The 12,920-nt window shown below is 42.8% G+C and overlaps 1 protein-coding gene across 1 annotated transcript in view; it reads left to right on the plus strand.

Annotated features, from left to right (window-relative positions):
• Positions 1 to 12,920, plus strand: part of FAM234B (family with sequence similarity 234 member B) — a 32,827-nt gene that overhangs the window by 16,117 nt on the left and 3,790 nt on the right. Inside the window, exons 5-11 of the mRNA XM_056846843.1 lie at positions 928 to 1,058; positions 2,558 to 2,705; positions 4,049 to 4,190; positions 5,981 to 6,124; positions 10,169 to 10,253; positions 10,767 to 10,922; positions 11,822 to 11,924. Of these exons, the coding sequence (XP_056702821.1) occupies positions 928 to 1,058; positions 2,558 to 2,705; positions 4,049 to 4,190; positions 5,981 to 6,124; positions 10,169 to 10,253; positions 10,767 to 10,922; positions 11,822 to 11,924 (909 nt within the window). The remainder of the gene's footprint in view (positions 1 to 927; positions 1,059 to 2,557; positions 2,706 to 4,048; positions 4,191 to 5,980; positions 6,125 to 10,168; positions 10,254 to 10,766; positions 10,923 to 11,821; positions 11,925 to 12,920) is intronic.

A 12,920-nucleotide genomic window follows, 5' to 3' on the forward strand; every position in this document is an offset into this window, starting at 1 on the left:
TATGTAGATGGTCTCTCTGGGAAACTCGTATCAATGAAATGCTCACCATTGTGGTGTGGTTTCTCCTTCCACTCCAGACTGGTGTGTCCTTCCTTGCTTGGAGTGTGAGAATCTTGGCTAGTCTTATCTGAGAGGTGTTGTCTTCACTTCAAGGCTACCTGTTGCCTTCTAACTTCCAAGGATTATTTCATATATTACTTTTAAAGAAATGGACATTTGCCGCAACACATGAAAAGGTTCCTCAACTTCCCTATGAGCTGTGGTTTCAAAACCGGGCTGTCATGTAGTGGTGTAAAAAGTCAAAGTGTTTTGCAAATGGAGAATTAAAGGATGGAAAAAGTGTATATCCTTAAGACCAGGAAAAGATGCAAAATAGCATGGGAACTCATAGTACTGAGACTGCCTTGTCAGGTTTTTTAAGTAGTAATTTCTATCTCCTGCATACCAGCCAATGAGTCTGATATGTCATTTTTTCCCCTTCCAGCTTGCTGGCCTGCTCAGTTGGTAGTGCTGCTGTCTCCTCTTTTTCCCTTCTCCAGCTGGGAAACAAACCTACTGCAGCTAGCTACCTGAGCTGGGAGGAAGTTATACAGTTTTCCTTTCAGCTACCAGGTGTCGGGCGCTTTGTATACCAACCACATATGAAGGAAGTGGCAATAGCAGGCACATGAATGTGGGGGAGAGGCATGAGGGATAGATCCAGGTTTGAGTCACTGGTGTGGTAGAGGTAGACAAGAGAGCTGAAAGCTCATTCCCAGTGCTTTGTTATGTCTCTTTTCAGCCTAAGTCTGTTAAGTTGAGGTTCTCAACATTCAGTGACTTTGTTTTTGCACTTTATTTCTTTATAAGGATCTCAACTCTCCAGTACGCTCTTTTTAATTCCGCCTTCTTCTTCTAACCTTGAAGTCGTTGTGTGTCATCCTGTAGGGGAACCAATTTGGACACTCAACCGATCCCACCTGCCCAGTGAAACATTGGCTGCTCCAGCTGTCACTGTACCAGATGTGGATGGAGATAGGATCAGTGATTTAGTGATCTTGGCACTTGGAAAAGCAAAGGTATGATACGTATGGCTGGTGGTAATGTAGAGAACCTGATCAGAGTTAAGTAGCATGGGTAGATGGCAAATAGTCTTCCACGCAAGTGCTTTCCATGCCAAGTATGAGCAACAATTGTTTCTCTAAATTTGGAAAGCTTAGATAAAGAAATGTATGTTTAACAATGGACAAACTATTATAATTGTCCAGTTGATTTTCTTCTATTTCCTGAAGTATGACATTCCCCTAATTTTGTGTTTAACTGTTGCAAAGCCTACACCAATCATGCTTGATCCATGGCTCACAGAGAACCACATGTGTAATTACCATTAACCAAAAGGGCCACATGACTACTATGTGCCTTTTGTGCCACCCCACCAAATGCACAGGAGCCCCGTGGCGCAGAGTGGTAAAGCTGCAGTACTGCAGTCGAAGCTCTTCTCACGACCTGAGTTCGATTCCAATGGAAGTTGGTTTCAGGTAGCTGGCTCAAGGTTGACTCAGCCTTCCATCCTTCCGAGGTCGGTCAAATGAGTACCCAGCTTGCTGGGGGTAAAGGGAAGATGACTGGGGAAGGCACTGGCAAACCACCCCGTAAACAAAGTCTGCCTAGAAAACATCAGGATGTGACATCACCCCATGGGTCAGGAATGACCTGGTGCTTGCACAGGGGACCTTTACCTTTACTTTTTACCAAATGCACACATACAATAATACGTTACAGTACTACTAAATATATAACTATAACCATTTTTGTACCAGAATACCCTCCAGCATGTAGGATTGCCTCATTGTTGAACCTGTATGTCCTTGACGTCCCTTGGTGCCTTCTCTCTCTCTCCCTGACGTTAGGCTCACAGTTCAGGCTACAGCAAGGCTTCCTGCTACAGAAGCCTGCTCTGAGCCAGCCAGGAGAATTGAGAAACCTCACTTTGCAAAAGGCCTGTGTGCCCTTTACTTTCCTCTCTGCCTTCCTGCTGTCTCCTCCATTAGATCAGGTGAGAGAGTGAGATTACCCAGGTGCCCAGAGGAGGGCAAGCTGGCCATGCAGAAAGGGGGGGGGAGGTAAAACCACCCCTGCTCTGCTGTTGGCCTGCTTGCACTTTTTACTGGATGGTGCTGGTTTTACTCTCCTCTATGGCAAGATTGTTCTCCTCCAGGCAGCTGCCTGGGTGTTTGGATTAGAGTTCAGAGGTAACCACCTGCCGACAATAATCCCCACCACAGAATGGCCTTGCCCACTTTCCTGAACAATGGGGCGCGTGCCACATTGGGCAACAGTGCTCAGAAGGGCCAAGGTGGCACGTCAAAGAGCAACTGAGTGAGTATTGCTGTTCTAGATGTTATTTGCGATGAGTACTGTGTGATCCATTAGCTGGAGGTTTGAACAAAAATGTAGAATGCTGGGCCACTTGGCTTTGTGGGTAGGGAGTGGTTTCTTATTTCATTGTGGGATAAAGAGGCTTTTATGGGTGCAAATCCATGCCCACAGTTCCATGTACCTTTCCTCTCCTTTGTAGACAGACCTGTATTTCCTCCTAGTATCTGGTAAAACTGGCATCCCTGTGGGAGGATCTGTGAAGTACAGTATCAGTGGAAATGGAAAACTGATCGGGCCGCAGGTTCACATCACCGGCCATGGAGCAATCTACATCTTGTTTGGCTTTGGTAAGATTCCCTCTCATTTCTAGTTGCTCTTATTTCTAAGCCATGTTGAAATTAGAAAAAGTGTGAGCTTAACCCAGGATCCAGTAGTATAAAATACATAAATTAAAAACAGATCTCAAGTCCATTGATCCAGTGTCCCTTCCCACAGGGTATCTTGTTGGGGATTGTGCCAGACATGAAGTGAATGTGGGATGTGTCACTAGTTAAGTGGTTTGTCTGAAAAAGGGGGAAGGGACAGAGATATGCGGAGGCAAAGAGTATAAAATGAGAAGGCAAAAGGGTGCTGCAGCCTATAATGAGGTGGTGGACATTCTGACTTAGAAGTTCAGGACTCAAGGCTTAAATCGATGCAGGTGGCCTTCCAGTTATCACAGTGTCAGGGAGGGTCAGTTGGCAAAGGCTGTAAAATTCCAGCAGCTGGATCTTGGAACTAACTCATTCCTGCAGCCCCTCTGGAATTTAAAGATTTAAAACCCTCTGGCATCCATTTAGAATCCAAGCATAAAGCTTGCATGGAAGAAAACTACCACATTTGCTACACTACTTGTCTCAGGGCCTTCCAGTACAACCTCTTGTTTGTGCAATGCATCTACATTTTCTTTGTACCAGGGAAAATGTGATCCCCACAACAGTTGCACATTCTTTTCTATTGTACTGAATATGGTTGCAGGAGGTTATTAGTATCTCCTTTATTTATGATGCAATTAGAGATAAATAACATGTCTCATGCATGCACCCCTTCACAGAATTTTGAGAAACTTGTTTATTTTATCTTCTTTTATTTGTTATTTTTTAAGGCTATGAACTCCTTAGATGTATAAACCCAGCACATTAATACTTATGTAACGATATTCTTTCCTTTTTTCAAAGTGTGTCTCCTTGATGGGAATGCACATTAGGTAGGGTTATTTTTTTACATGGAAAAATTAGCAAAACAGCCATCCCTGTACAACAAAGTATATCTCACCACTCAAACTCTGGATAAGATATCACACCATTGTTTTGGGAACGGACGCGCAAGAGTATTCTGCAAAGGGTGGGATGTGGTTGGATTTTGCTTTGACTTATTGTGCAGCAAGGCCAGTTATTGTGTCGCACCAGTTCTTTTTTGAGGAGTCTTGAAGACCAAATGTAAGGGGCTGTTTGGCCAACAAGACAACCAAATTCTTTCAAAAGGTACCTGCAGAATTATTGTAAATCTAAAATATGGTTGGGGCACATTTTAACTGATTAGTTAGAAAGGCAGTTATAGAAGCACAGTAGCTAGGATTTCCCTGCTGCAACCCTGGCACTTTCACCATATCAAGGCCCCTTCCTACCTTTTGCTCCTCCCTTTGGTCTAGGTAATGTACAAGCAGTTGCCCTGCGTGATATCTTTGCTCAAGCCAGAAACCATGATGGCTTCCCACCCATGCTGCAGCAGGAAGACCCAGAGTGGGAGAAGCTCAGATCCTTCAATTTGTCAGAGCTCATTGGCATTTACAGGTGGGACTTTGTCTTCTCTCCAATGTGAAGTATGTTGATTTACTGACTTTTGGCACTTTGGGCAATTGTAAAGCCGGTTGGCTATTCTACCATACATCTCTCAGGAGTAGTAGAAAAGAGCAAGAGTCCAGTAGCACCTTAAAGACTATCAAAAATATTTTCTGGCAGGGTATGAGCTTTCGTGAGCCACAGCTCACTTCTTCAGATACAGCTAGAATGTGAATCCATCTGTCTTTAAGTAGAGGAGAGTGAATTCAGACAAGCATTAGTATGTAAATGTTAACAGTATGTAAATGTGAATAGCAGGCGTGATGGGATTAGGTGTGGTATGCAGAAGAGTCTGTGATGTCCAGGGGAGAGATGGGTGTAGAGAAATCAGCATTGGTAATGAGCCATGAATGCAAGGTCTTTATTCAGCCCAGGTAAATGCATTGTCTTTAGTTTGAATATCAACTGTAATTCAGCAGTTTCTCTTTCCAATCTCCCTTTGAAATTCCTTTGTAAGAGAACTGCTACTCTTAAATCTGCAACAGAATGTCCTGGAAGGTTGAAATGTTCTCCCACTGGTTTTTTAATATTGTGGTTTCTGATGTCAGACTTATGTCCATTTAATCTTTGTCTAAGAGACTGACCTGTTTGTCAATGTAGATTGTGGAAGGGCATTCAGCTATATCTGAAGAAGTGAGCTGTGGCTCACCAAAGCTCATACCCTGCCAGAAAATATTTTTGTTAGTCTTTAAGGTGTTACTGGACTCTTGCTCTTTTCTACTACTGCAGACAGACTAACATGGCTACCCACTGTGAATTATCTCTCAGGAGTGTTCTGTATATGTAATTCTGTGCCTCAAGATACAGGAGGACTATTTCTTAAGCAATAACTGTAGACTATAAAATTGTAAGCGAAGGATACATGCAGAAATATTCAGAACGTTTAACAGAAGTAAGAAATTATAATAGGGAATATAATAATACAAATAGAACCAACTGAAATGTAACAGGATAGACAGGTTTTCTGAGGAAGTCCCGAACAGAATTCAAAGATTAATTACTCCTGGGGAAGGCTGTACAAAATGCCACTGACAAATGTTGCAAGAGTATTTGGGTTCACAACGGTTTTGCCGGGGGAGGAACAAAGACGCTTGCCCTGAATCTTGCTTTAGCCAAAATCGTGATGGCCTCTCCGCTCATGGAGGGGAATAAGCAAAGATCCCTGAGTGTGGCTGTTCCTTATATTCTCTGTCTGAGTCTGACATGAATCTTGTTTGAGACCTAGGCCATACAACAGGAGTCTCCCCATGGTGCTTGCCAACACCTTTCCTGGTGCCCACCAAGTGTTCTTAAAAAAGGGGGGGCATGTGGGCCTCTTGCCCAGCAGAGCTTTTTATTGGCCATGGCAGATTTAATTGGCTGTATAAATTAAAATAATATTGCTTCAGTTATAGCTGTTTTTTCTCTCACACACTATTCTTTTCCAGTGTATTTATTTAACCCTCTTCTCCCCTGCACTTGAACTTCCTATGTGTGGTTGGCCCCACCTCCTACAGCAGCCATTTTGTGGTTGCGCCCACCACCCTGTGTCAGAATTCCAAAGGTGTCCTCAGGCTCAAAAAGGCTGGGGAACCCTCTGCCATACAGTATAACACAAGAGCATACTTGGGGAATTCAATGGAAGGTACTGTTTAGCACTTGTTCTATGTGGCTTCACATAGCTGAAGACCTGCTGTATTGATGAGCCCTTGAATGCAATAATTTGTGCACAGTCACCTCAATGTATGTTCTGCATCCCCCAGGGAAGGTGTTGAGTTTCTGCAGACAGTAAAGTCTCCAGATGGCAACTGCAGTGATCTTCTTATCACTACTGAACATGGTCTGACCTTGCTGCGGGGACAGGACTTGAAGCCTTGTTGGGCTCTGGAGCAGCAGGACATTGACAGGTGACTTTTCTTTCTTCCTCTTTTTTGTGCTAAGCTGACCTGCATCTCCTTCCTCTCTACACTTAGCAATCCTCACATACTTCAAAAGGAAGATTAATCAAGGACATCTTCTTTGTCCATTCAGACATGTCAATAAACCACAGATTGCAAACTACAGTTTAATTAAATAATGGCCTGTTTGACATCTGAATGCAGGCTGCCCATCACACCGTGGTTTGTTTCTGGGTATTAAACACGAGTTTTAAATCACAGTTTGTACCTGACTTCTAAACTGCAATTAGTGCTAACTATGGATTACTGCTTTGTGGTCTTTGTGCATCACACTGATGAGCTTTGAACATGTGCAGAGGCTTCTAGAGCTAGAATTTAGCCCCTAAAACCTCTCCTCAGAAGTGCAGCTCTTGAACTGTTTGAACTGTGGACATGTCACATCTTTGCAGCTCAGTTCCTCTTAATCTGCCACAGCAGCAACAGTGATTTAGAACTTTTCTGAGCTGTTTTTCTCTTCAGAGACTTGGTTCTTCATTTTTCTTTTGGTAAAAAAGGTTTATTATGGATAATGTATAGTTCATAGTTAGAATAGTTATTAATTATTTACCTGTAGATAGTTGTGAGCCTCACCTTCAGACACTTCTTTGGAAATGGGCCCTTTCTACTTTTTCAGGTATGGCTGAGGCTGCAGCTCCAGCTAAAGAAATCGCTTCCTCTTGCCTCTTCACAACCTTACTCAGCAATCTTAGTCTTGAAAAAAGAAGAAATGGGGAAAGAGTGAACCCCACAAACAGAAGTAAAAGCAGCAGCACAGTCAGCACCAACAACAATTATGGAGATCCAGCCCACTGCCATCTTGGAGCCACTGCCTCTTTTGAAGACTTTGTATCTAGATCTTGCCACCACACAGGACTTCCCTCTCCGAGTGACAGTTGGAGGACTTGTCAGAATCTCCAGTATGAGTCCCTAGACCAAGCGCTTCACACTCTCCAGCTCACCATTGGGATGTTCAGTACCTGTATGAATCGTCCAGACAGATCTCATCCTCTATACGGAACCTCTATGGAATCAGCGAGGCTGGCTTCTTGGTACTAAATGTTCCTTGTTACTGTATGAGGAAAATGGTAAATCTGTCCACTGATACCAATAAATGACCTGCAAGATAATGTCTTTGTATCATAAATATAAAGAACGCCCTAGCTCATTTCAGCAATTTCCCCTGTGATACCCTTGTCAATACTGTGAGGGTGAATGGACTCCCTACATTAGAGAACAGCATTCATCCATGGACATCTACAAGACCACCTAAGATGATCACTGGGACTAACTGGGGTCTCCATGTACAACATACAAAGACCCAGCTGGAATTCAACAAATGGTTGGACCCTTAGTGCCCACAAAGCATATGCCTTACTTGGTACTGATCCAGGTATTGTGGGCTTCCATGCCAACATCAGTACCAATGTGAACTCATAGAATCATAGAGTTGAAAGGGACCACCAGGGTCATCTAGTCCAACTCCCTGCACGATGCAGGAAATTAACAACTACCTCCTCCCCCCACCACATCCCCAGTGACCCCGACCCTCCCCCCGCCATGCAGGATTCCACAATCAAAGCACTCCTTACAGATGGCCATCTAGCCTCTGCTTAAAGACCTCCAAAGACGGGGACTCCACCACCCTCTGAGGCAGCACATTCCACCGTTGAACAGCCCTCACCATCAGAAAGTTCTTCCTAATGTTTAGGTGGAATCGCTTTTCTATTAGTTTAAATCCATTATTCCGTGTCCTAGTCTCTGGAGCAACAGAGAACAAGCTAGTTCCCTCATCAACATGACATCCCTTTAAATATTTAAACATGGCTATCATGTCTCCCCTCAACCTTCTCTTCTCCAAACTAAACAAGCCCAACTCCCTAAGTCTCTCCTCATAGGGCATGGATTCCAGACCTTTGACCATTCTGGTCGCCCTCCTCTGGACACGCTCCAACTTGTCAACATCCTTCTTAAATTGTGGAGTCCAAAACTGGACACAGTATTCCAAGTGAGGTCTGGCTCTGCCTAAAGTCATTCCCAAGTCTTTGACACCGATTGCTACCTTTCTAGGTTGTCAGAGGATTGACCAACTTCTGGTGAGGCTGTGTCACTGCCCCTTTCTTAATGTCCATCAAGCCACCTACTTTGTCTACTTCTCATGCTTCTTCTGAACCTCTATGACAGCCCATTCAGCTACCTTCAGAACACTTCACTCCAGCTTGTCTCCTACCACATCTTCTAATTCTTCTCATGAGGTTGATTCATCTGCCCCTGCATCTGAACTGGAAAAGGCCTCAGGTTCATCACCCTCTGATTTTGTCTCTGAGTACCAATCTGTGTCTTGGACAGACAATATACACATGTACTCAGAACAAGTGGTCAGGATGGCTCCATCTTTGGGGATCTAAGTATCCTGACAACCTCCTCAATCTGATTCTTTCTTTGGTCCAGGGCAGATGCTGCCATTGTACAAGCAGTCCTGCAATCCCTCTTCAATTGACCCATCAGTATTCACCTCCAGGTAGGTGTGCCTGCTCATCTGTACCCATCAGTGTGATGCACAGAGTCTATAAAGAAGTAAAAATAGGTTGCTTTCTTGTAACTGTTATTCTTTGAGTGGCCATCTGTAAATTCACACAACCTACCCACCTTCCCCACAGCAAGGGCCTTTAACTTGCGGTGTACGTTTTTGGAAGGAACTGGGTGGAAATGGAATGACCATCGGAGCTGGCACAGTTCAAAGCTGCCCTTCTGTAAGGAGATTTTCATGCCAGAAGCCTAGCTCTAGGAGTTACTGAATTGTTGGCTCTGCTGTGGTGTAAAGGCTGTCAGTATGAATACACAGATGATCAATCAAAGAACAACATTTATAGATAAGCAACCAGTTTTTCTTGTTAGATCCAGATTCAGAAAGACTAGTGTTTAGTAACAGTGGCCTTCTTAGCCTCCCGACTACAGAATCAGTTGTACAAAGCAGCACAAAACTTTCGGATTCTGCTTGGAGGTGTGAAAGGAGGCAAGCTGCAGATTAACTGGGCTTTACAAACAAGTTGTGGTCTGTTATGTATGTCTTGTAAAATAGTAGAGCCACATATAGGTCTGTATGAGAAGAGCATGCAGAATAATGGTCTTGATAACTGTCTCACAACTGTGAAGCACCCTTCCCCTGAACATTTGTATAAGTCCACACCAGAGCATCTTGGAACAAAGTTAAGCTTTTTAAAATCTGGGCAAGCATCTGATAGTTGGGGTTATCATTTTATATTTGCATTGCAGTTTATTTTAAACTTGCTCTCTGTGCTCAAAAGATGTAAAATTAATAAATATGTAGGGATTTAGACTATTACAAACATTGTGGAGACAGTAAACACATCTTGGACCTTCAGCTCACATTGGTCCTCCATGCACTTCTCATTTATGACCAATCTATTATGTGCTGTCCAGTGTGCGCAGCGGAACACATAACATTGGCAGCACATAAAGAGGTTTCTGTTTTATGCTCCACACAGTACAGACACAAGCAAAACATTGCTAGTACCCAGTTTATCACTTCATCACTTGCAGCTGTTCATCCTGTGTTTTCTTACAGCTGTGAAACAGTCACTTTAAACACCATACTTTTCAGTAGAGGTGATTCACACATTCATGAGGTGTCCGATATCAGCAGAATCCACCTAACTAGTGGATTCACTGGTGCATGTTTAAAGGTGTGGAGAATGTTAGGATGACTGTAAATAAGACATCTACCTATTCAGTGCATTTTTATTCTGCCCAGCAAAGAATTTTCCCTCATTATGTATAGCTGGTTTTTGGAGTATTACACTCTATTTTCTTTCTTCTTCCTCTGATGCATGAACAAGTGGTCCTTGACCTTGCCTGTAGTTGATGAATGAGCAGCCTGATTTGTTTTGGAAGAGCGTGGATTTAGTTCCAGGAAAAAGGAAGGGTACTTTGTTCCTTTCGGATAACTGTCCTATCTCTCCTTGGTTCTGACTGTTGCTTTCTGAATGTTTGCAGCCAGCCTTCCCCTGGCTACTTCAATGATGATTTAACCCTGGACTTCATGCTTCAGGCACAAAGTGGAAACAGCTTAATGAAAAAGGTTAGTTTACAAATTTTGTTTGCACATTATGTGTCACCTATTGGTTACTATATCGGAAAGTAACAGCTGTATCTGCAGTAGTTGTAAGCATAAGCAATCGACTAAGAGATGTTATGCACATTACACAGAGGGCTCAATGCATTTTCTGGAATGCTCCATTTTGTGGAAAAAGCTCCCTGTATTTAATAAATCGGCACATCAGAGAGAGACAGATTGGTTCAGTGGAACCGTTTATCGGCTAGTTTACTACCTGAATAAAGGCATTTGGATTTCTGCCATCTTATTCTGTGTAATGCATTGAATGACTCTTAAGCGTGAAGAAGAACATACCAAGCTGATGCTCCTGGGAAGATTACAAACAAGGGAAGAATGGGATATCTATTCCCTCTTATATGGCCCCAACATTTACTAATCAGAGGCCACTGTATACGGAGGGTTTATTTTTAACCCTTCTCTGCCCACTGTCTTTTCCTGTGCTTACTAGTATGCTTACTCTAGGTTCTCTGCTTTCAGGTACTGGTAGTGGATGGTAAATCAGGCCTTCCAGTCTGGAACTATGAACTGCCTTGTCACATGAAAAAATCAGATGTGCTGTCAGTGATGACTCTAGATAGAAAATCCGTCTTTCTCTTCTGGGCTAACGAGAAGCAGCCTCTCTTAAAGAGCCTGGTACGTAAGAGTCCAGTTCCTATGTAAGAAGGAGGCTTTGTTCGATGTCTACATAACAAAGGAGCCGTGGCTCAGGCTTGCCTGAGTTCTGCACTGTTGGCCTTGGAAACTGGAAAGTGAGAGGCTGTGAAAGTCATTTATCATGTGCTCAAATACACTTTTTTTCTTCACTTCACATATTTCCAGGACCCATACCTGATGTGGAAAACAGATTTCTGGCATGAATCAAGCCCTGGCATTGTCTGTCTATTTTCGCCTGTGTCTTATGAAGTTTTTACAGTCTGCTTGTTCCACTGATCCTTATTGGAAGTTTCTACATGATAGTTGTCTGGGTTTTATTTATATTCTGCTTGATTCATTATGTATGTAAATACTCTTTAAAATAATAATAATAACCAAGCCTACTAGCTGACTGGAATCATTTCAAAGCATTCTAGAAGAAGAGGCAACTCTTGTCTGTTTTCTTGCAAGCACTCTGCACTTTGATACTATGTAAAAGCTACATTTAAAATAATGATGACATCAAGAGTTTTTTTAAATAGTTTTTTGCTGTGCCATGGGACACAAGTGGGGAGAATCGGTTACGATCCCTTCTTTTATCTCCTCAATGTTTCTTAACACTGTCAGAGTGTTTACCTAATGGTAATACATTATTGTGTCTATGCTTTTAATGAGACTGAAAGAGAACTGAGAAAGCTCTCCAAGGTAAAGCAGAATTTCCCCCAACTCTGTTTTTTATTTCATTTCCATATTAAAAATTCAGTGCATGATGAAAATGAATAAAATGATAATTTGTTTCAGGTCAAATTTAGGAAATTCTCCATAGGGTGAGATGCGTTTTGTATCAAATCCCAGGAACTGTGTAGCAAATGGATAATTATGGCTTTTTAAAAAAATAGGAACCCAGCCCAAGAGTTCACCATCTTTATCTCCTTCATCCTGCTTTCCCTACCGTCCTCTTGGACCTTAGCAATACAACAGGCACAGTGACTGTTTCATCTAGTGAGTATATATGTGTGCGCGCGTGTCTGTGAAAATAAAACCAAGGCACCTAAATGCTCAAACTCTTCCCAGTTTGTGCTGTGCAATCAATGATTCTGTTCACTTGCTTTCTGTTTTTTTCCCCAGCTTGTTGTGAGGGTTTAAGCTTTTTGGTTAAAACAATAATTGCTTGGGGCAGCAAAAAAACCCTCTTTGAACCAACCCTAAATGCATGTGACCTTGCCTGTGAAATAAGGAGATGGGACTGAAGAAACGGAGCCTTGTTGCTACTGGAGCCTCAGTCTTGGAGCTCAGTTCCCACAACTGGCTTGCCTAGTGCTGAGCTTATCAATCTTTAGTGTGGCAAGCAAAGACTTTCACATCACCCAGATGTTTAGCTGAGGCTCCTCCCCCTCATTTTATATGCTGGATAGACGGCTTTAGATTCCTTAGCTTAATTATTGGTGGGTTTTTAATAATATTTCTAGGCTGCTGCCGCTGTTTTTAATATGTAAGTTTTATTTTGCTGTTAATACTGTTTTAACAACATTAGTGGTTATTAGGCTGCTGCCTCTGTCTTTCAATTGCATTGCTGTTATTGTTGTATTCTTTTATGTTATAAACTGCCTGGGTAGCAGTATGTTGCAGCTCACAAGTCTTTTAAATGAGTTGATCAGTCAGTAACGGGCATAGGAGTAAGACAGGCCACTGATGAATCTGGGGTTCTAAGGATCATGCTAGACATGATGGTGGCAGATTAGATTTCCCTTTAAAAAAATGAATAGCAAGCTAGTACCTCTGTGTTTTCCTTCTAGGGCAAACAGCAGCTCTGGTAATGGCCCTTTAAACAAGGAATTGGCAGGGAAGAAAGGGTTATATCCCCCTTTCCCAGTGAAGGGGAGGGGCTGTGACTCAGTGGTAGAGCATCTGCTTGGTATGCTGAAGGTCCCAGGTTCAATACCCGGTACCTCCAGTTAAAGGGACTAGGCAAGTAGGTGATGTGAAAGACCTCTACCT

This window comes from Euleptes europaea, chromosome 3 (assembly GCF_029931775.1).
Source record: "Euleptes europaea isolate rEulEur1 chromosome 3, rEulEur1.hap1, whole genome shotgun sequence".
Taxonomy (NCBI): Eukaryota; Metazoa; Chordata; class Lepidosauria; order Squamata; family Sphaerodactylidae; genus Euleptes; species Euleptes europaea.